The sequence below is a fragment of the Haemorhous mexicanus genome, chromosome 26 (assembly GCF_027477595.1).
Source record: "Haemorhous mexicanus isolate bHaeMex1 chromosome 26, bHaeMex1.pri, whole genome shotgun sequence".
NCBI classification, from domain to species: Eukaryota; Metazoa; Chordata; class Aves; order Passeriformes; family Fringillidae; genus Haemorhous; species Haemorhous mexicanus.
The window spans coordinates 3,994,502-4,016,955 of NC_082366.1; the positions used below are offsets into that span (position 1 = coordinate 3,994,502).

The following is a 22,454-nucleotide window of genomic DNA, read 5'->3' on the forward strand; positions in this document are numbered from 1 at the left end:
TGAGAAAATTCTCAATAAATGTTTCCAACTTTGCTCCTTGCAGTTTGACTGTAGTGGATGGACTGCACTTAGCACAAACTTTTCCATTTATTTTGAATTAACTCTGTTACATGCACAGTTTTTATCTAGAAATAAGTAGTTGTGTAAAATGTGTGGGTGGTTCTAAATGAACAGCAATGATTAACTGTGATCTCCAGGTCAGTTGAGCTTTTGTTACCCTGACAATGTCTACATGGAAGGCTTATATCATAACATTCTCACTGCAGCTAAATTTATAATTGGGCATCTCTCCAATTGGTGTTGTATCTATGTATTTTCTTCATTACTTTTTCATAATTCTGGTTTTTTCCCTGTGTAGGGTGACTTAGCAGCTGTGGAGCAGCTGCTGAAAAACGGGGCAGATCCCAATGTCAAAGATAATGCTGGCTGGACACCTCTGGTGAGTGTTGAAGGCTTCTTTCTGTCATCTAATCAGATTTCACTTCATCCCTCCTTTCCTCTCTGATATTTTAGTTCCCTTCACACACATTTAGGTGACAGAGAATTATGCAAAGTGAAGAAGTGATGATAAACCAAGTTAAAAGAATTCATCAGCAGCTGCTGACCTGCCCAGGTGTCATTCTCCTTTGCTGGGGTGTAGGGCAGGCCACGAAATTGATCAGCTGGTGACTGCAAATGCAGAAAATTACAGCTGGGATAACTCGCAAATGATCAAATCCAAACAATGTTTGTATTTAATGGGTTCCTAATGTCCTCAGTGATTTGGAAATATATCAAGTAGTGGAGTGAAAAAATTGCTTGATTGAATTACAGAAAATAAACAAAAGGTTCTTGTCAACCATGACTTCTTCCTCTCCTGCAGAATATTCCTGGTAGCCTGTAATCTGGAGGGTTTTGTTCCCTTTGGTCTAACTTGGACACAGTTGGCCTTTGTTCAGTTTTTCTTGGGGCTTTTTGTCATTTTTGGGTTGTCAGAGACCTATTTTATGAAAAATCTTTTTGCCAAGATCTTTTCTCTTAAGAAGCTGAAAGGCCTCAGAAACAAAATGTAAACAATGATTATCTGCTGCTGTGGAATGCAACAGGTGCATCTTTGGTCTCATGTAGTTTTTAATTAATGGCCAATCTCAGTCCAGCTGTCTCAGGCTCTCTGGTCAGTCACAAGATTTTATGATGTGCCCTTTCCCCCCCTTCCATGAAATCCTTTTCTTCTATTATTTTAGTATAGTTTCAGTTTTCTTTTAATATAATATATATCACAAAATAATAAATCAGCCTTCTGAAACATGAAGTCAAGATTCTCATCTCTCCCCTTGTCCTAAGACCCCTGCAAACACCACCACGTGTGGTGACCCCTAGTGAAGAACTTTGGGTTCCCAGGGCCATTCCTGTCAGGAGTGTCATGCAGCACCCTTGCATCATCTTCCCTGGCCATCCGTGGAGTGCTGCCATGAGAGGAGTCCCCTGTGAGTTGTGCTTCACCTGAGCTGCCCCCTGTGGCTCTCCCCCTGCAGCACGAGGCGTGTAACTACGGGCACAGGGAGGTGGTGGAGCTGCTGCTGCGGCACGGGGCGCTGGTGAACACCACGGGCTACCAGAACGACTCGCCGCTGCACGACGCCGCCAGGAACGGCCACGTGGCCGTGGTGGAGCTGCTGCTGCTGCACGGCGCCTCCCGCCACGCCGTGTGAGTATCTCACAGCAGCACGGGGTGTTCTGCCGGTAACCGGGCTGTTCCCGCCGGTAACCGGGCTGTTCCCGCCGGTAACCGGGCTGTTCCCGCCGGTAACCGGGCTGTTCCCGCCGGTAACCGGGCTGTTCCCGCCGGTAACCGGGCTGTTCCCGCCGGTAACCGGGCTGTTCCCGCCGGTAACCGGGCTGTTCCCGCCGGTAACCGGGCTGTTCCCGCCGGTAACCGGGCTGTTCCTGCCGGTAACCGTGCCTGCAGCGCCCGCAGGGGGTGCGGAGTGAATGTGGAGCAGGGCTGGTGAGAAATGTGGTTTATATGGAGTGAGGGGGTGGGTGTTAAATGTGTGCTCTGCCGTGCTTACCAGGTGGGTGTTTCCTTTCCTTTTGGCTTTGTCCTGAGCTTTTCTGAGGATGCCTGAGTCATAGATAGCTGGAGTACTGGAGGGGAAAGTAACAACATATGCTCGCCCTAATCTTACACTTTCCTGTTGGCATCTTGTTATAGCTGCTGTCAGCTCTAAGATGCTGAGCTAGATGGGTTTTGAACTGCTACAGCTGGTTTTTGTCTCTTTACTTTTACTACACTACTTGCTAGCAGAAGGCATTTTGCTCCAGTCTCTTCTGTTTTCACAAATGACACAGACACAGGCTGAGACTTGGGAGTTTTCAATTTTGCCTTTCTGGATCAAAGCACTAATCCTTGGTACACCTTTTAATTAAAAAAAAAAAAGCAGCTAAGTAATATTTTCAGTTGACTCTTCTATACAGTTAGGTCTTCTGAAGGTTTTGGCATTTGTGTGTAAGAGGTGCTAAAGAATCTTTCAGTCTATGAATAAACCTGTTAGCATTCCAGGCACTAATATAATTTTAGGGGTTGTACTGTTGTTGTGCCAGGGCCTGTGTGTATAAATTTGAGTCCAGTGCAAGTTGTCAATAGGTGTGTGCACAGCAGGATGAAGTTTCTGTGGCAGCCACATGAGGAAGCATAAACAAGTTCAGCTTTATCACTTCAGCTCTCAATATTCACACTCTAGAAGCTTACAGAATTAAGGTGCTTTGTGGGAAAGCATAGGGTTTTCATCAAGTCTTAATCTTGAAAATATTAGAGTTTACAAAACAAGACAAAGCCAAAACAAAGCAACAAGACTTTTGACTTAAGACTTCAGCATGAAAAAGTAAAACAAGGGTCAGTTGTTCATCTTCACTTTGTTCATGAAGGAGCAGCAAGGACTGGTGCACCTGGAAAAGCTGCCAGCTTCAGAGATTTTCAGGCCACTTGAATATGAGGAGCTGGTTGTGTCACACTTAGCACGTGTTTGTCTGGTGTTTGAAAGCACAGCCAGCAGCTTTGCCGGGAGGTTGTGGCAGGGTTTCAGCTCTGGTGGCTTTGCTCAGCCCAGGCTCCAAATGCCAGCCATGGACTCTGCAGGCTCCTGTTAGCCTTGGTGTCTGCTGCATGTGCTCACACAAACAGGTCAAACTGAATCCTTCAGCTCACTCTGCATGTGCAAACATGACTCTGTTGAAACAGAAGCTTTTTAATCAGGGAAGGGGAGATTTATGTAAACTTTAAGCCCTGCTTTAACTTTTCACTGAATGTTGATAATGTTCAGTTAAAATCTCTGAGGACAAATGTAGCTGCCATTAATCTTTGTGTGATTTGTCTGGGTGCTGTGGCACAAATTCAGTCCTGTCCATCCCTCGTGGAATAACTGAGACTTCAGATCTTCTGTAGGCTCTGTCTTTGGCTGAAATGCCACTGTGTGTGTTGCAATTGCACTGGTGATGGAAAGGAGGTGGGGTTTCCCCTCCCCTATTTTTACACACAGCATTAGAACCACAGAAAAATAGATGTTCATTCAAGCCAAGTGTTCAGACTTGCTCTGCTGGCCCCTTCCAAACAGTGTCAAGAAACAACAGAAACAAGAACAGTGGGTCTGAGACTCCTGAGAATGCCTCGTGCCTCCCTTCCCTCCTGTGCCCCTGTAGCTTCCAGCAGTGAATGGTGCTGTGATCTTCCCCTGGATCATGACTTTGCACATCTCACAGGGTGTTTTTGCAGCCTCTGCCAGTTCTAGTCCTAATTAAGCAGTGGTTGGATTTGGCTAGGTAAGTGGAACCTTCTTGCACCTAAAAGATTTAGTTAATTCTTCTTTCCTAGTGGGTGCAGGTATCCTTATAATGGAGTCCCATCTGACAAGAGGCTTGTTTTTCTTCAGTGACTTTTCTTCCTAGATCTCTGAAACCAGCTGGCCACAGTTCTGAAAACAGGAGATGAGAACAGGCTGATCACTTAAAATGGTGCAATTACAGTTCATTTCATTATGGCTAGTTATAATTGCTCTCTTTGTACTTAATGCTCACCTTCACATTATTATTTTAGGTTCTTTGCAGTAGAAATTGAAGCAGTGATGAGTAGGACTTGCATCTCCAAGGCTTATTTTCTTGAGGAGTGCCTTAACTTGAGAGGTGTGCAGTGTGTGAGCTAAGGCTACACCAAACCAATTTTGTCAAACAGATAAATTGGTCTAATTTTAGTCCACTTTTTTTTTCTCTTTGGTGTATAAAACCCTTTCTAGCCCTTTTGTAGGCTCTTCAGGCTCACAAAGGATTAGCTTTCAGCCAGGGAGAGGGCTCTCCTTAATGTGGTGGGATAAAGTGATTCTTCTTTATCTCACAGGAGCGAGGAGGAAAGTTTGATTAGTTCACTGTGGTTACTTAAGTGTTTTACTTTAGCTAAACTAAGTAAAATGTGAACATGACAAATGCATTCAAATGTTACTTGGGACACTGTGAAATATATAGCATGAGACCTCCCAGGAGTGACTGATGTCTTGCTGCTGTCTTAAGAGTAGAATTAACTCAGTTTGGTGTCTTAATGTCCCTTGTGTGTTGAAGAGTTAATCTACTGGAACAAAACCAGAGCTTGCATGCAGCAGCCTGCTTAGAGCAGTAGTTTGGAAATTCAGCGTGATACTCAGTTGTGCCAGTGAAATTGATTTTAAAGGTGTGCAGCAGTGACTGACAGCAGGTCCAAGGGCAGGTAAGACACACTGGCTGTGGGGGGATGTAGGATTGATCTGAGAAACTTCAGTGGGTGAGGTGCAACCCTATCCAGAGAGCTGAGACTTTGCCATTTCAGATTTAGATGTCAGATATTCACAAAGCCATCAAGTGGGCACATGCCAAGTGCCTTTCAGGCTGTTTTTCTCCTTTCATGTTAACTTGCAGTGCATTAAGAAATAGCTCTATATAACAGGAAGCAGCCACACATCTTTTGGACCAGGCAAGAACAGATGAGGGCTTCCTCTTTTGCCAGAGATTAACCCTAGGATTTCCCTATTCCTTGGCAAAATTTCTTATTGGAAATCTGTGAGATTGAATAGTTGTGGCACTTTAGTTGTCCACAACTTCATTGAAGTTTTCACTGACTGGGAGAGTCACAAACTACAAATGAAAAATATTATATGGACCAGTGGACCTATTAATTGTCCTCCTGGTCCTGTTAATTTTTTTACGTTAATCTCCTACACATAACTAATTTTTATTTTTATGGCTTTTTTCAACATGCTTGAATTCTTTTTTCTTTGCTTCACAGCAAGCCAAGTGATTTGAAAAATTAGATCTGTGCGTTTGCAATTTCACAGTACTTCCTAAATGCTTTCACTCAAATGGGCTGTCTTTCCAGTTCTTCATGCACAGTAAGTTTAGCATTGGCAGGAGCTGTCATCTTGCTCTGGCTTTTTAGGTGTAGTGGTTGTGAGTCTGACTCTGAACAAACCTGTGGGAATGCTTAGGGGAAGACCAGGGTCCTCAATTATGAATGGCACAGGGACAAAAATGATTATAACCTATTCCAGGAGGCATTAGACTCCTGGCACTGATAGCATTTTGTCTCCTTATTCTGAGTCAAGATTGTGCAGGTCTTTGCTGCCCAAAGTGCAAGACAGTGTGTTGAACTTCCTGCTGACAGTAGGTTAATTAAAATCCTGGCTCTGTTTGGATATGTCAGATGGTCTTTCTGGCTACACAGATTAGGTTTTCTTCCCTCTGTCAGGTTCAGGAAAGGTTTCTACTTAGCACATTCTCAAAATCCAGGTGCTGCCTGGAGAGCCCTGAGCCAGTCAGATTTCCATGTGGGAGTTAGTGGGTAGTGCACTGAGACCTGGCTGCAGGATTTCCATTCACTGCTGAACTCTTCTGTGGGGCTGGGGCAAAACTTGGTTTGTGGAGCAGCTTAAAAGTCCTGATTACAAAGAATTACAAAGTATTATGTCATTTCATGGAAAGTCACACTCAGATTTGTTGAGTTGCTCCTCACTGGGCTCCTCTTTGTTCTCAGCAGAGCCATGCTGCTCTTGGATTGGATTTGTTCCAGCTGTAACAGCCCCCTAGCCATTATTCAGTATCTTGATGACTGGCTAACAGGAGGCTGCTTGCACCCAAGGGTACATCTGACACTGGGATGCTTAAAAAAAACTTCCAGACAGCCACTTGCCTTCTGGTAGAAAGGAGGATGACTCGGGGACCTTGTATTCCAGCTTAAGCACCTCACTAATTTCTCTCTAGCAGAAACAGTTGTGTCTTCCTGCTGAATGTGGAACTCATCATGTGCCCTGGACCCATTCCCAACAAACCCAGCTTTGTAGGAGGAGCACACAGAGTTGTTGGCATTTCTGAAAACACTGTTTGTATGTTAGGGTGGACATAATTTGTATGTCTAATTTGGTTTTGAATGTTTGGTAAAAAGTAATCTTAGAACAAGGTGGATGATTTGCCTTGCTCTGGTGGGTTGGATAAAGATGGATGTGAGCTTCCCATTCCCCTGCCTTACTAAAAAAGTACAAATATAGTTTTCATCTTTTCTCTTTGAAAAGTAAATTGCAACACTAGCCTACTTGAAAATCTGTTCTTAGGATGTGTTCCTTGTATTGGTTTTTATTATGTAAACCCTCTTTTTTCCTGTTTCAGCTACATTTTCACAATCTGTTTAGTTGCAGACATTCTAAACTCTTAAACCATTTCTTGTGCTGGGGTTCCTTTTTCAGACCTTAGCTCCAAAGTTTGTCACAATTTAATTATGCCACCTTAACATGCAATAAAAATGCAATTCTTCAAAGCTGAATAATGATGGGACAACCATATCACAATACTCTAGTAAGAAGCAACTAAAGCAAGCTTAAAACTGTAGGAGAAAATTGTAAGTGAATACAGAAGGAGGAGCTGGAGCTCATATTTGTACAGTTCAATTGGCAAAAAATGTTGTGTATTTTTTTCTGTGGTAAACATTGATGAGTTTTTTCCAGCAGTCAAGAACCTTACTGTGCTTTTGGAGGGAAAAGCACTCCCAAATCTGTGCTACTGACATGCTGGGATTTCTTCCCTCTGCTGAGCTCACAGTGAAAGGTCAGCCAGCTAGTCTAAAGGTGATTTTGGGGCGTTTGATGATATGTATATGTGTTTCCCCCCTCTCTGGATGCATTGTTCAAAGGAGCTTTATCTTGCAGCAGTTTGAGTTGAATATTGGCCTTATTTAAGGAAAGGGCAAGAGCTACCCTGATGATGCATGACAAAGCAGGAACAGCATGACAATATTTAATGGGCTGCAACTCCCAGGCCTGGGCAGAGATTGAACCAATTATCTTTCAGTCTGCAGAGTTTGTATTATGCCTGCACTGTGCTCATTAGCAGCACAGAAGAGCTTGGGGTTGGTAATAGTGTAAAACACCATCCTGGACTCTTCTGGGGGGATTTTTGTGGGTTGTTGTTTTCCCCAGGGGCTGTGTTAGTGAGCAGTGCTCAGCCTGGGCTGCAGAGGGGTGCTGAGGTCAGACTTGTCTTTCAGCTTAGCACTGGCCAAAGCCTCCTAGTTAAGTCAGAGTGGAGACTTAATAATTTGAGCTGCTCTTGGGGCTGGATTGGGTTATGGCCTTATGTGGGATTCCCTGTAAAGCTTCCTGGATTCCTGCTGCACAGAAATGTGTGGCCAAGAGAGAGCTCTTCAGAGCTGCAGTGGTCCTGTGACCTCTTTGGATGTTTCATTGTTTGATGACTAAGCTTGCCGGGTTTCAGACACTGAGTCAGGGCTTTGTTCTCATGACAAGCTTCCCCTCCATAACGAGCTCTTATTGTGCCTTTGGAGAGCCAGAGCTGAGTGAGGTGGGCAGAAGAGGATCAGCTGCAGCAGCCATTATTCTCACAAAGGGCAAAGCAAGCAGAATATTTCCCCAGAGTGCTGGCAGAGGCTCCTGTTTGCTAATGGCAGTGATACCTGTTCTGCAGTTTCAGGCTTTCCTCCCCTCACTACTGTCCTGCAGCAGCAAAGTTGTGTGAAGAAGAAATTGAAGCCGTGGCTGAGTTTGATGTGTTTATAGCAATCACCTCTGTCTGAGGGGTGCTAAAAGAGAAAATCAGTCTGGAAACACAACTGATAACTATGAGGTGCCACCTGCAATCAATAGCTTTGAACAAAATTGGCAAACCAGCTACAATCTGAGTGAATTGGCTCTAATGTGTTCTGTGGAACAGTACACTGAGGGAAAATGAGATGCACACTCAGATTTGGGAAGTGTAAGGGAGCTGTGGTTCCCAAGTAGGAAGCAGATAGCTTTTCCCATAAAAGCACTGCCACATCAAGCTCCCATGTTTAATACACTACGGAGAGACTTCTGACATGTCTTTTATGGCAAATGGATAAGCCAGAAATGCATTTCTTGGTTCTATGACTGCAATGAAAGATTAAAGCTGAAATTTCTGGGTCTTGCAAATGATATCAAAGTGCATCTTGAGACAGTTTAACAGGGACTGTGGTTTATTTAACTGAACATTCTGCTCTGAGCATCCCTTACTCCTCAGCTGAACGTAACAGCTTGTAATTCAGTATCCATCTGTCTTGGATGCAATTCTTACTTGAAGCTTTGTGCTTTTAGCTGAAATTACATATTAATAAGAAAGTGGGAGGGAAAGCTACCCAGCTAATATGCCTGGTTAGTTAAGAATCAAGTCACATTTTATTTACTTAAACCCATCTGTGCTTGTTTTGCCAGTAATATATTTGGTCTGCGGCCTGTGGACTACGCAGAAAGCAAAAAGATGAAATCTGTGCTAATGTTACCAGTGAAGAATGAATCATTTTCACTTACCCAGCCCTCTGAGGTAAATGTCTGTGTGGGTTTGTTTCTGTGTTATGCTTTTATACAAAACAGCAAGCCATGAGTTCTTCCTTTAAATATTGAAGGCTCGGATGTAAGTACAGTACATCACCTCCTTTACAGGGAGATTTGAAATAGGCTGGGAAGCTGTCTTGGACAGTATTTCTAGGATGTGTGGAACACTGACAAGCTATGAAGTTCTGTGTTACAGCTTTATATTGGAAGACAAAAGATGTTTAGATGTTTCTTGTCATGTGGTTTTATTATAGGAGAACAAGCCTGTGTTTTTCTTCAAGTATCAGAGCTTGAACTTTGCTGTTGATGTTGTTTTTCTGCATATCTAAATTTGTTCTGCTTTCCAAACTGGCTGCAAACAGCAGCAGCCTTTGTTCCAGATGCTTTTTGTGTGCCTTTAAAAGGCTGTTCCACTGTCATCCTTTGTCCAGCAATGGAAATATCAGCTCAGCAGTGGAAAATAGCTTCTGGGAGATTGTTCTGGGGTTTTTGTTTTTCTCCTCCTTTGGACATAGACTTCCCAGGACTTGTAACCAGAATCAGGTAGTCAGACCTAACAAGTTGCTGCATTATGAAATGGAGGAGGATATAGCTGACCTGGCTGATAGAAGCAGCCCTTATCTACTCCAGCCTATACAGCCTGCATTGAGGTCACAAGGTACCAAAAGTAAACTGTGGCAGCTAAACCAGGACCCATGTGGCTGTTCCTTCCACCTGCAGCAGCTGTAAGCTGTAGCTCTTCTATGCCAAACAAACCATTTTGGTATTTGTATTTGCTTTGGGGTGAGTGTGTGCCACCTGGCTCACATGGATGACTTGATCCAGAGCCTGAGGCTGTGGGGTGACTGGGTCTCCTAGGTCTGTCTGGGCTATGGAATCTGGAGTATTGAGGAAAATCCAGGAGCTGAAGTATCCTACCCTTGTCAGCATAAAGCTCCTCTTTGCATGAACACTACCCACATCTAAAATCCCACTTAAGCATTGGTTGCTTACAGGGTAAAATATTAGGGACTTCTGCTAAAAGGAAATGCAGATATTAATTATATAGGTTACTCAATAATACTCTGTTAATACTTTGCTAAAAGTAGGAGGTTTTACTACTTAATTGAGATTTTTATTCTCTTTCAACACTGCAGTCTGCCAGGCTGTTTACACAGTGTTCAACCAGCTCTGTGTGTGCACCCCAGTGTCTTTAAAAAGCACCAAAGAGGGCAAGGGAGGAAAAACTGATCCATGTTTTGGTACCTTGCATAAGCTAAATGAAATACTTCTGATGTGAAGCTTTTCTGCTGTGGAGCTGATTTGTTACATGGACATTTATTCGTGGACCCTGTCCACTAAGCTTGTCATGAATTGTGTTTCAAAATGCTTATTCTTGAAAAAGAAAGCTCTCCAGTAAGTAAGTTGCTTTCTTTATGTTCCCAAATATTCAACTTATTGCAGAATTTTGTGTTCATGCAGGTGCTGAGCTCCAGCCAGCCAAGAAATGGACCCCTTGGTATACTGGGCAGCAGTCTTAGTGTGGAGCAGGAGAAATTGCTGAACAAATTAGCAGCAGTCCTGAAGGCCCAGAGGTGCACTGAATTTAACAGCAGAGGTATGGAGCCTTGTTGAAGTGTCTCAGTCCAAATATAATAACTACAGTCCTGCACTTTATGGTTTAAGGTACTACCTGCTACAGGCTTTTTATCACTCCTGGGAAGGGCAGTTTCTGAAACCCCTGAGTTGTAGCTGCAGTGGAGTGCTGGTGTGTTTTGCATGTAAACACATACAAAACTTGTCTGGATATCAGGGCAGCAAGTTTCTGGGGTAGCCACAGCTTGGCAGTTTATTGTCTGTTATTTAAAATCCCAAAGTCTCCTCAGAGGCCTCTTCTCTTTACACCCTTTTACCAACTTTAAGGTCTCTGCTTGTGAGACATCCTGTAAAGGTTTTACTCTCCAGAAGTGAGCCTTGGGCAGGTGGTGCCTTGAGAAAAGAGCATAGCATTGACTGAAAGTTTACATATCTTCTCACATGCTGCCTTCCTCCAGATTTTGTTCTTCATTAAGATGGGTGAACCCAAATGATGGGATTTGCTGGAGTTCTTTTCCCCTCATTGAGGACAGGAATATTACCTAATCCCTCCTGTTTTATTTTGGAGTGCTTGTAAGCAAAATGCTAATGTAATTTCCCCCTACCATCTTTCACTTCTGGATTACTAGTCCAGAATTTTGAGTGGAGTTCTGCTAGCTTTGTATTAAAGCCGTGAGATCCTGTAGTAAGAGTCCTGTCAGAGTTATATTTAAGTCTAAAAGGATTGAAAAAAAATTTGCTGTCCTATAAACTGGAGCCTCATCTGAAGATTTAAGTGTTAGTGTAGAACTATAAAACCATGAGTTCCCTTTTCCACAGCAAGTGTATGTTGAAACCCACAAAATTTCTAATAGCTCTCCTTCTAACTCAGATCATAGTCTCAAAAATCACCTCCTTGAGCTGAAAAGAGTGGCTGATAAATTATTATAGTCTGCTTATTCTTTAAATAAAGATTGATTGATTGCTTTTCAGCCAGGCATGGTTCTGATTTTTCTGTGCTTTTAATTTTACTGATGTAATCTTTCTCCTAGTAACTCATCTCGTTATCCCTGATGTTCCAATGCCAACTACTCTCAAGTGCATGATGGCTGTTCTGACTGGATGTTGGGTCCTCAGGTTTGAATGTAAGTATTAAATATCTGGCAATCCTTGGGGTTTTGAAGCAGAAATTGTAGATGGGATTCCAGAGAAACTTTTTCTTTTTCAACAGCTGCCCTAATATCAATGCCATCTTGACACAAAGTACAAGGGATTGCTTTCAGTTCTCAGGAATGACTAGAAATTTAATTGAATATAAAATTAAATAGAACTACTGCTTCCTTGGTAAAGGAGTGCATTTCATCATTAGGTGTGTTGGATAGATCACAGCCAAAGTATCAGTGGGGAGTGAATTTTTCAGTGCTACATTAAGACTGATTTGGAAGATTATGGAAGATACCCTGGGAGAGAAGGAAGGTTTTTATTGAATTCCAGGATTTGTTATGAGCAGTTTGCATTGAAATTGAGAGGAGGGTTTGGTTTGTCTGGGATATGTGCTCAAGGCCTGTGGGAAGTGAGCTTATGTTTACATACAGGCTCAGATCTATTGGAGGTTGGAACTTCTATCCCAAGTCAGCATGCAAGTCATGTTTCATGCAAACTGTAATTTGTGTTTATACAGTGCATGCTGTTCTGTACAGCTGTTCTGTGGACTTAAGCCCTAAATTTTGAGTTTATTTATTTATTCTGATATGTTTCTTATTATCTGCTTTCACAGTAGTTGCAAAACCCATCTTCTTCCCCTTGACCTTTATGGCTAAGTCCCTTTAGCTAATAAGTACACTACAAATGAGTTAATTACCCATGGAGAACTTACAGACAGATTTCATTCCAGTTTTCTACTGTGTGACTAGACATCAGAACATAAGGATTCTGTAATGGCCTGGACACTAATGTTTGTGAAGACACTGCAAAGCCTCAGAAGCTGCAAACTAAAGCACAGCATCAGGTTGGACACTGGACTCAGGGTACTCATTTGGCTTCCAGACAGTTTGTTCCATGCTTTTTTTTCCCCCCCCAAGACTGAAGACCCAGTTTCTGTGGTGAATCCCTTGGCAGGTTCTTGGCTTCACTCAGCCCAGAAGGTTTGCATACATTCTATCCCACATGCTTCCTTTATTTCATTTCATTTCATCTTCCTGCTACTCAGAGAAACTCCTGAGTGGTAGGGAGATTTCATTAGTGAGACCTGAATTTAAGTCTTCATGGAAGAACTTTCATATTTAGAAGTGATTGGAAAAAAAAAAAAAATGAAATAGTCCAGGGGTTATTCAGGGAATATTTTATGTGTTTTTTTTCACAGTTGAGTTTTATTTTATGTTGTTGGTACTGATTAATACAATCCTGCCTGCTAATGCTCCCAGCTTAGTAAGCAACATACTCCTTAAAAGCAAGTGATTCTCCTCCCTAGTGGGAAATGTTAGCAATAACTCTTGGGGTCTGATGCAGCTAAGTGCCTATAATTAACAGCACCACTCCATCTGTTCCCACCAGTCTGTTATCAGTCTTCTTCAGAGCCATTACAAGTTAAAGATTGTTATAACAAATAATGGGACTCCTGCTGATGGAACATTTGTCTAGGAAAAAGAGGTCCTTGCTTTTCCTTTTCATTTCCATTTATCGTGGCTTTTTGACTTCTATTTGGATAAGTTTCCTTAAATGTGATGCAAATAAACTTCCAAAAGTATGTGCATTTCCTGGTTATATAATAAATATAAGTTGTTGTTTATGGTTCACTGTTCTAAACTATTCACTTAAAGTGAATTCATGTTGAAAAAAAACCACTAAAATATTTGAAAAAACAAAGCTCAGTGAGGCACTTAATGAAATGCTGACTATGCATAAGGGAGTGTTTGAATTTTTTTTTACTACAAGGTAAGCTGCATTTGACTGCTATCCCTAAAATTATATTTATAGCCTACACATTAGATCTCTTCTTAAAAAACATCACAACCTTGCAAAACCAGTATTTTATTTGAGAGGCTCTTATGTTAACTCTTCTGTTCCAGCAGTAAGATAAAAAGCAGTTTCCTTCTCGTGGTGATTCTGTGATTCTCCTGTTTCCATGTGTCCATGCACACTGAGCCAGCTTCCATTCATATTGCTAGAGAGGTAATGTGGAATCTTCCAGCAGAGTTTGAGCTGAGTGTTGGAGAGCCAAGATTTAAGTTTGTATCCCCAGTTTTGGGGTTGCTTTTTGTCTTCAGGGGGGAGATCAGGATGAGAGGATGTCACCACTGAGCAATATTAGATCTTCACAGAAGAACAATTTCATGTTACCAGCTTTCCCACCTTGTCTGCATGTAGCACACTGTCAGCAGTGCATCCACTTGCAAGGCAGCACAGAATTGAATTGAGGCAGTGTTGCCACAGTGCTCCTTGCCCTTGGCCAGATCTTTCACTGGTTTCATTATTTTATTGCCTTTATTATTTCTGGGATGGTAATAGGGCACAAAGTGGCCAGTCATTATCCTTCTGCAAGTGGGCTGAGGCAAAGATTCAGGTATCACTGTATTTCCTCTAAGCTTTATGTGCAGCATAGAACACTGTAATTAAAACCAGCAGAAGTCTTTCATAGCTTTTCAGCTTGTTTTTTTTTTTTTTTCTTTAAGTTATTGTCATCTGTTAAAGCAGGGAATGAAAAATGATCTCAGTAATGATATGCATTGAAACAAGCTTGTGTCAGTCCTGGCAGGGAAGTGTCTGGCAGAATTCTAAGCATCTGATTGCTCATTCCTTCCTCTGCTTTGCTTACCTGAAAGCAGCAGCAATGATTTAGTTCTGATCATTATAAAGAGGCAGAAAAAACTGCTTTTCCTGTAAGGACTCACAGCAACAGGGAGTTGACTGGAAGAGCTAGGGGACTGCATGACTGACATTTCAAGGTGAAAAAATCTCTCTGAATTTTCTATGCCCATCCTTGTTTAGGCTGTTAGAGCAGAGTGCAAAGCTGCCTGAGCTGACTGCTCCTCAGGCTGGACTGTCTCTTTCATGCTAAAACATTTTTAGGTAACTGACTGATCCTCAGCAAAGCCCTCCCTCCTTGAAACACCCAAAACTTCTGATCACTGGAGTTTCATGCTCTTTTTGTACCTGGAAACTTCCTTCAGCAGCCTCCTACAAAAGGACTCATAGCTCTGAGAGGCTTTAGAACTCTCCCAAGTGCAGGTTCTGGTTGTATGGGGTGTGCAGCTGAGGGCAGGGCTTCAAACCAGCAGGGGCTGAACTTCTGCACCCCCTCAGTGTCTGCACCTGCTGGGAAGGAGCTCACAGTTTTACACTGTGAAGCTGCAGGGGCTTGCAGAGGAGAAAATGGGAGTGAGAATATCTTCAGTGTGGTGTCTGCAGAGATTGAGGTGGGCTGGTTTGAAATAAGGTCTGGAAGAAAAGGAAACCTTGGTGTTTCCAAAGCTCCCTCTGTTCTGTGTCCTCCAGGTACTCAGTGTTCCACATTTGTGGGGGCCTTTGTTCTAGCTGGCTTCTGGTTTGAAGAAAACATGGCATTAAGGAAGGCCTTTGGAAGGAAGAGGATGGGAAATAGAACCTCAGTCATTAAAAAGGCTGTGATGGGATCCAGAGGATGAGCACTCCTGGGGGAATTTAACCTGACCTTAGGAAGGGCTGCCTCCATTCCCTTTGGTCACTCTAGAAAACAGCTGTGGCCAGCAGGGTTTCTTTCCAAAGAGGATGGGACACCTGGGGCCCCAAGTGCAGGAATTTTCAAATCACATGTTGCCAGCTTCTGGGAATGTTTCAGGACTTCCTAAGCACCTGTTCCATGGTGTTCAATAAATACCACCTGGATTCACTTGTAAGCTACCATTCTTCAGCAGATGCACTCTAGTCTCTGCAGATCTTGTGTCATTTGCATGTGATGAGAAAACAGACTGCTCTTGTTTCACCAGTGAGATCTCTGCCTCACTCCATGGAAATCTGTCTGAAGTCAGTTTATGAGCATATAAGAGACAGTGTAAAAATTCTTTGCTGTAGCTGAGGCCAATAATGCTGTTTATGAAAACAAATTGAAGCCAGCCATGCCAGATTCCCCTAAAGCTTTCTCTCAGTCCAGATTTCTTCCTTTTCTAGGAAAAAAAATCCCACCAGGCTTTATTCAATCTGCATGTAAGTTGTAAAACCTATTGCAGACTGAGCTAGGGAAGTATCAGGTGCACTCTTTACTAGATCTTGGATGTGTAGTATTTCATCTTCTTTGTTGCTATCATGTATTCCTAAATTGCTTTTAGCCATTCTAAGAGATTTTTGGGACTAACCCCTGCTCTTTGCCTTATTAATGCAAATCCAACAAAACTCCACTAAGGCTAATTGAGTTGCTAAGAGATACCCTTGGGTATCTGTGGGTGATTACAACTTGTTCTTGGCAACCAGGTTTTTTTTGTTGTTTATTCTCTTCAAATTGTTTTTGCTGATGCTGTTAGTTTTATTACCAACCAGTAAGACTTACATGAATAAGGATTAGAGAGCTCTGATCTTAAATTTTGCAAATAATGATTTCTTTTATTTCCAGTACTAGCAGCTGCACTTGTATCAAAGGTCAATTAGAGTGGGCACCCTGTTAACCTGCTTGCTCCTCAGATCTCAGAGGTGAGAAGGCAGGGGCAGCTGCTCAGTGAGGTACACAGGATCACTGTAAGTAGTGATGCTTTACTGATCTTGTTCATCAGAGAAAAAAATGAGCAGTGCTCTGGGTGCCAAGTGTGGTGGCACCAAGCTAAATGTGGATTTAGCATTAAGCTAAAAGTTCTTTCTTTATGTTTTCTAGGGACTTCAGTGCAGACTTGGGTTTTGCTAAAATCTGCTGCAAATGACCTTGTTTATACCTAGAACTTGCAGGTGTGAAATCAGCTCTTTAAGAGGCCCTGGAGCCTGTGTTGTTCTGTATTTGCAGGGCAGAACTCTGCAGGACCCCTGTGCCCATGGGAGCTGGCCCCACAATTGTGTCAGGCCAGCTTTCTCCATCAGTGCTTGCACACTGACCTCGGCACTGAAGGCAGCTCTGCTCTGCTCCATGAGAATTGAAATGCCACTTGCATTCATACAAGTCTTGCCCTTCCCTGGGTGATTGATCAGCTACTGAGGTTAGACTAAAGGGCCATTAACACCTAGCTGGAATCATCACCCTCCTCTCTGCAAGAACAAGGATAAACCTGAACAACCTCAAACTTCGATGCCCCACAGCTCTTACTGGCAGAAGTGTTAAGGAACAAATCAAGATTGGCTGAGACCCTGTGCAAGTTGGATAATCTTATGTTAGAACAGAACAGAGTCGATTTTTAGTCAGGCTTGCTGGTCAAGAATGCACAGACTGTGAATGTGTGGAGGAAAACAACACAACCCTGATCTCTGCTTCCTCCTAAAATTACAGGTGTCTTCTCAAAAGTAAGTTTAGGTTCCCTTCCATTTTCAGAAACCTCCTTCAAGGCTGTCATTGTCCTTCTGAGATTCAGTCCTGTTTTGAACATTTTTTTGCACAAGTACTTCAGGTGTCCATCTCAGTTTCAGAAGGGAGATGGCATCTTGGTCACTTTTTAAATTAGGATAATAGCAATTCTCTTTGCAGTCCATTCATGTGACCAGTGCCTTGGCATCAGGTTCTCACTGGTGGCTTTTCAGTGCAGTGCTACAGAAATGAGAGTCTGATCTCAGGAGTTTGGGGAGTCAATTAAACATGGCTCCTGTTTGAAATCAAAGGGGCATTTTGACTTAAGTGATGTAAGGTCAAAAGAGCTTCTGGAAAAGTTCCTGTAAGAGTAGCAGGCTGATAAATCTGTGAGTAAAGTATGGAGTTTTATCTCCTTTTATATGTCCTGATCAGGATGATATGGAGTTGGATGAAGACACCATTAAAAGGGAACTGTCTTGTTATCCAGCCATTTATACATGTTAGCAGTTTTAAAATTAATGCCTACTAAAGGAAAAGACCTGGCCTATACTGAATGGACTCAACACTCATTTTCAAAGAAAATATAATCTCTAGCAGAAAAAAAAAAACAAAACAACAGGCTGGAAGGGTCTGCAGTGTGCTGCAGCCTTCTGTTTGCATCCCTACTAATGGAAAATGTACTGGTTTTCCATCTCCAAAAAAATCCCCAGAGGGGCTGTTGCTCCATGAAGGTGTGTGTGTGTAGGCCTGGCTGTTGCCTCTTGAAATATTTATATTGAAGGAAAATACCTGGGCACTGAGAATTTATGCTCTTGGCTCTTTATGCTATGTGAAAAACACATCCTTTGTGTCACAGACCTGTTAAGACACAGATCTGGCCTGTTCCTATCTGGGAAAGAAAAGTTGCAATGAATGAGACTGCTGATCATGCAGACACTTGGCTGTTTGTGTGTCTCCAGTTTCTCCAGGAAACAGATGTGTGCCTGGTGCTTCTTGTGGGCACAGGGAGAACAGGTGGATGAGTCTCCTTGTGGCCCTCTTGGAGGATTGTGATTAGGTGTGACAAGGAACTCTGAGGCTTTGAGGCTCCTCAGAGGAGCTGGCAGTGTGAAATGGACTGATGTGTGTAGGCAAGACAGACCTCACTGAGTTTGCTTTCTGTGACATCAGCTCTCCACTGACATTAGTCACTTCCCTGACTTCATTTGTTTTTTTCCAGGCAAGCAGCAGTTCAAAAAGACATTGTAGTCTTTTGTATTCATTCAATCTTTTATTACTTCTGAATCCCATTTGTTTCATTTACTGATGCTGGCACTGGATGCTCCATTTGTGATGCACTTATTGTATAAAAACCTCATCTCTGTAGTGAAAGTCCTTGAAATCAAGCTTTTGATGGTGGATTGAAATAAAACATGCTCTTAATGAATGGACAGTTGCATTCTTAAGATTAGATGAGAGTTCTTCCTTTATGGTAAGTGGTACCCATTAATATCTGTATTTCCTTGGAGGGAAAGAACAGCAGTGTAAGTTAGAGGCACATTGACACAGGAAGTCTTGTTGAATTGTGGTGATTTAAAATAAATAAATAAAATGTGAAATAGCTTTTAGATTTATTTCTGAGTTATGAGTACTGAAATTAAGTTATCAGTATTCATTGCTGTTATCAATAATGAATATGTAAGTTGCCTTTCTGGAAAATCCATGACTAGGTTTGCCCTTCTAGCTCACGTTCATTTTCCTTGAAGGAATGAACAAGTGCAAATAATCAATCTGGTGCTTGTACAGGGAGGCAGATATTTGCTGCAGTATTCAGCCAGTTGTAATTTTCTGTAAGGGTTTATCTTTTTCTGATGTAAGCACATTGAAGGACTTCTACCTAAAATGTGAATTTCTGTTGCATTTTGTGAGTTTGTATGAACTGACAGCAAATTACTGCGAGTTTCTTTCAAGATCTCTCCTGATTAGATATTCCTATCCATTGGCTACTTAGTGCCATGGCATCCAGGTGCCTTTGTCAGTGATATTTCTCTTCATAGCCTTGGGCTTTCTTCCTTTTTAGGGTCAAGCCTCCACAGTTCTCTTTTGATTTGGTTCAGTTTATAGTTTTTATGTACTGTGGGTTTCCTATTTTCCCCGTGCAAGAAGTTGCTTGAATTAGAAACACAGTGTTAGGAGTGAGGTGCTATAAAAGTTACAGCCTCAGCCACATTGTAAATCCTCGTGGAACCCTTTGCAAAATCAGCTTTGCAAACTTTTTCCTGGGTAATTCTTATTAATGGCTGCAATGTACATGCAGGCAAAATGTTCCATCCTTGTATGGGTGACCACAGCAATTCCTCTCCCTGGAGTGAGGTCAGGCAGTACATTTTATGGACGTTAGCAATGCATTACCATCAGTGCTTTCTCCATTGGAAAAAATAACTGGCCTTAAAACAAGGTAAAAACATGTTGACTCTAAAAGACAATCTCATTATGCAGCAGTGCTAACAGAAACGAATGCCCCTGTTAAACCCCAGCATAAATCTCTAGTTTGTGCTGATACTGGGGACCTTGAAATCCCATCTGATTTGTTATTTGAGGCCGTGGCTGCTCAGAAGCAGCTTTGTGCTTGCCTTGTAATTGCTCTTTATCAGGCAGTTGTGTCCATTTCATAACTGCCGTGCTGGCTCCACACTCTGGGAGCTCAAAGGCAGTGATCAGCAGTTTGACATTTGACATTAAGTGCTTGACCTTTAGAGGGTAAGAGGAAGAGCTAATAATTCCTGGTGTTTATAGCACTGATTTTAGTGTGATATTACTTCTCACCATCTCACTTGCATCTTTCAGGCACTGTTGTAAATTTTTTCAGGTTTTAAAAGCAAATTGCTAAAGCACACCAAATGTAATATCTTGCATTGTAAGAACTTTCTCTTAGTCACATTTTAGTCCCTAAAATGACATGCAGGCCTCTCTTAAAGCCTGGGGTGTCTAATTCCTGCCTCCCTTATGTGGTTTTTGTAGGGGTGCAAGCCTGTCTGCAGAGCTCAGCTCGAGAACAAGAAGAGAAGTACGAGGTCCAAGGTGGCCCCCGGCGAGGGCGGCTCAACCGGGAGCAGCTGGTGGGTTTTAGTGCTCCACAGAGCCTGGGTTAATCCCCTGGGGCTGGGCAGCTCTGCCCTTTGCCACACACAGAGGTGCAGGAGATGTAAAATTTTAATGTGCTCTTGGACAGAAAATTGGATTATGTGCAAGGTGATCCAAAGAGCTGTGAACACCCATAAAGCTGTCATTTTTCTCCATTAGTGGAGATGTTGCTGTAACCTTGTCAGGGGAACACTGTGTTGCACTCTGTAGTATCACACCTGATGGGACAGGAAGTGATGTGCTTTGGCCTTTTTTGCTCAGCTTTAGAGCACAGTTCTGAAAGAAAAATGGTTTTATTACTATTTATTTCCATTTAGGGCCTTTTTTACATTTAGCTGGGTTCATTCCTGGTTATTTGCTGGATTACACTGGAGAATTTATTAACTGCATTGTAACAGTAGCTGTAAATACTCCTAACTCATAGTTCAAACCCTGTTGTGCTGGAAAGTATTTAAACAGAAACAAGAATTTACCACATAAACAAGCTTTTCTTGGTTGCCTACTTACCCTGAGAACCTTGCATGTTAAGTTACTGTTCTGCTTTCTGTTGGTGCTTATAAATTGTAGGGGTTTAGTATGCTCTGCTTTTTCCTTTCCAAAAAGGAAAAGAAAAGTTGTGAAATCCTGTATTCATGCTTGTTTCTTTTTATTTCCACACAGCTGCCTAAGTTGTTTGATGGATGCTACTTCTATTTTTTGGGACCTTTCAAACAGCACCAGAAGAGTGACCTGCTGGAGCTGGTGAAAGCAGCAGGTGGCCAGGTGCTGGTTAGGCAGCCCAAACCAGACAGTGACGTGACCCAGACCATCAACACAGTGTCCTACCACGCAGAGCCCACCTCTGACCAGAGGCTCTGCACTCAGTATGTCATCTATGACGTGGCTTCCAAGCTCCAGCCAGAGAAAATCCGGCAGGGCAAGGTGTGGATGGCCCCCTCCAGCTGGCTCATAGACTGTGTGATGTCATTTCAGCTCCTGCCTGTGAAGTGAATGTCAATCAGCAGCAGGGTTTTAAAATGGGCTGAATCTTGGGCAGCTGGGATGCTCTGACAAGCTGCTCTGAAGCTGGGATTTCTGTTTGGGATTCAGGAGAGCTTTGAGCGTTTCAGTGAGTTACTGAGGTGACTGATATGCTGGAATAAATGAACATACAATGGAGGAAAGGATTGAAAAATGTGCCTTGGCTTATTTAGTATGCTTTATTTTTGCATTGAACTTAATAAATAATCACTGACATTTTGTAACTGGGGTTTTGCAAAATGAAACCTTTTGCTTTCTTGATTTGAACCAGCCCTTTGTAGGCAATTGAGATTGACTCCATTTATGTTGTATTTAACATCCATTGATAAGGATCTGCTGTAATTATCAAGATTTCCCAGGCCAGAAATTGTATTTTTTAAAAGAAGGACTCAATGCATTTGAGCCCGTGCAGACATGTCAGGTGACATTTATTATAATGTCTCACAACTGAATTTTGCTGGTAATTCTTGGCATGGGATAAATCTTGTGGAAATCAGAGTTAAATAAATGACCTGAATTCATCTGGAAGCAAACACTTTTGAGAACACTGTATTTAAATATCTTGGTCTAAAATTTACTTCATTGTAAAAAGATTCATGCTTTACTTCTGTCCTCATTCATGTAAGTAGAATTCAGTTCTATTTTCTGAAGGCTTTTAAGCATTGAGATCCTTAATTATTATAGTAAATATATTTGTAAATTTGGATGGTTGCTCTCATGGCAACTTTAAAGAAAAAAAAACAACCAGTGATCACAAAAGAATTGCTTCACTTTGCACTGTTGTACCTAAACAGCTGGCTACACTGGATGAATGTTGGATTATTTCATATTTGTTACAGCATTTCTCATAATAGCTCTTAAGTTATTGTCAGAATCTTGTGCCCTCATTCTGTGCTCTGCTGTAATGTTTTGTATCTTAGCTTGTGAATTTGTAATTGAGAAATGGTATTTTGGAATAATGCACAATAAGAATGATGATTGTGGGCTAGTACACGAGTTTTGTGGGTTTCTTTTTGTATTGTTTGTGATAATGAAACTTTTTTGTGTGCAGTAAGTTTGGAGCATCTGTTGCATGAGCTTGGCTGCAGAATAAGAGCATATCCCATACATATCTCAACAGGTCAGTGCAAGCACTTTTCTGTGAGCTCAGTACAGCTGTGAAGATGGTGTGTCACACCAAGAGCTGCTTTTGCAGAGGAGGAGAGCTGTTTTCTGTAACCATTGCTGCTGGAGCTCCTGTGCCCTGTAGAACCATTAGAACTATTCACAGGTAGAACAGGTACAGTTGTCAATAGCATCTGCTGGGTTTGAGTAGCTGGAGTATCTTAATCCTATCCCTTATGCTAGACTGAGTCATTGCTGTTCACTAAAAGCAGGGCTCATTGATAAGTGGAACAGCCCATGGGATTGATGTGGTTTGGGGTTTTGTGCAGATGAACACT

The 22,454-nt window shown here is 42.2% G+C and overlaps 1 protein-coding gene across 5 annotated transcripts in view; it reads left to right on the forward strand.

Annotated features, from left to right (window-relative positions):
• The window catches only part of BARD1 (BRCA1 associated RING domain 1), a 40,085-nt gene extending 18,082 nt beyond the window's left edge, over positions 1–22,003 (forward strand). For 2 of the 5 annotated variants that reach the window (XM_059868222.1, XM_059868226.1), the window contains 7 exons: positions 359–439; positions 1,515–1,687; positions 8,736–8,844; positions 10,299–10,452; positions 11,462–11,554; positions 19,870–19,967; positions 20,653–22,003. In XM_059868222.1, coding sequence (XP_059724205.1) covers positions 359–439; positions 1,515–1,687; positions 8,736–8,844; positions 10,299–10,452; positions 11,462–11,554; positions 19,870–19,967; positions 20,653–20,982 — 1,038 coding nt within the window. In that variant the 3' untranslated portion in view covers positions 20,983–22,003. Of the gene's footprint in view, positions 1–358; positions 440–1,514; positions 1,688–8,735; positions 8,845–10,298; positions 10,453–11,461; positions 11,555–12,303; positions 13,432–19,869; positions 19,968–20,652 lie in introns of those variants that run through there. The other 3 variants (XM_059868223.1, XM_059868224.1, XM_059868225.1) reach the window with 3 other exon arrangements.
• The last annotated feature ends 451 nt before the right edge of the window (positions 22,004–22,454 follow it).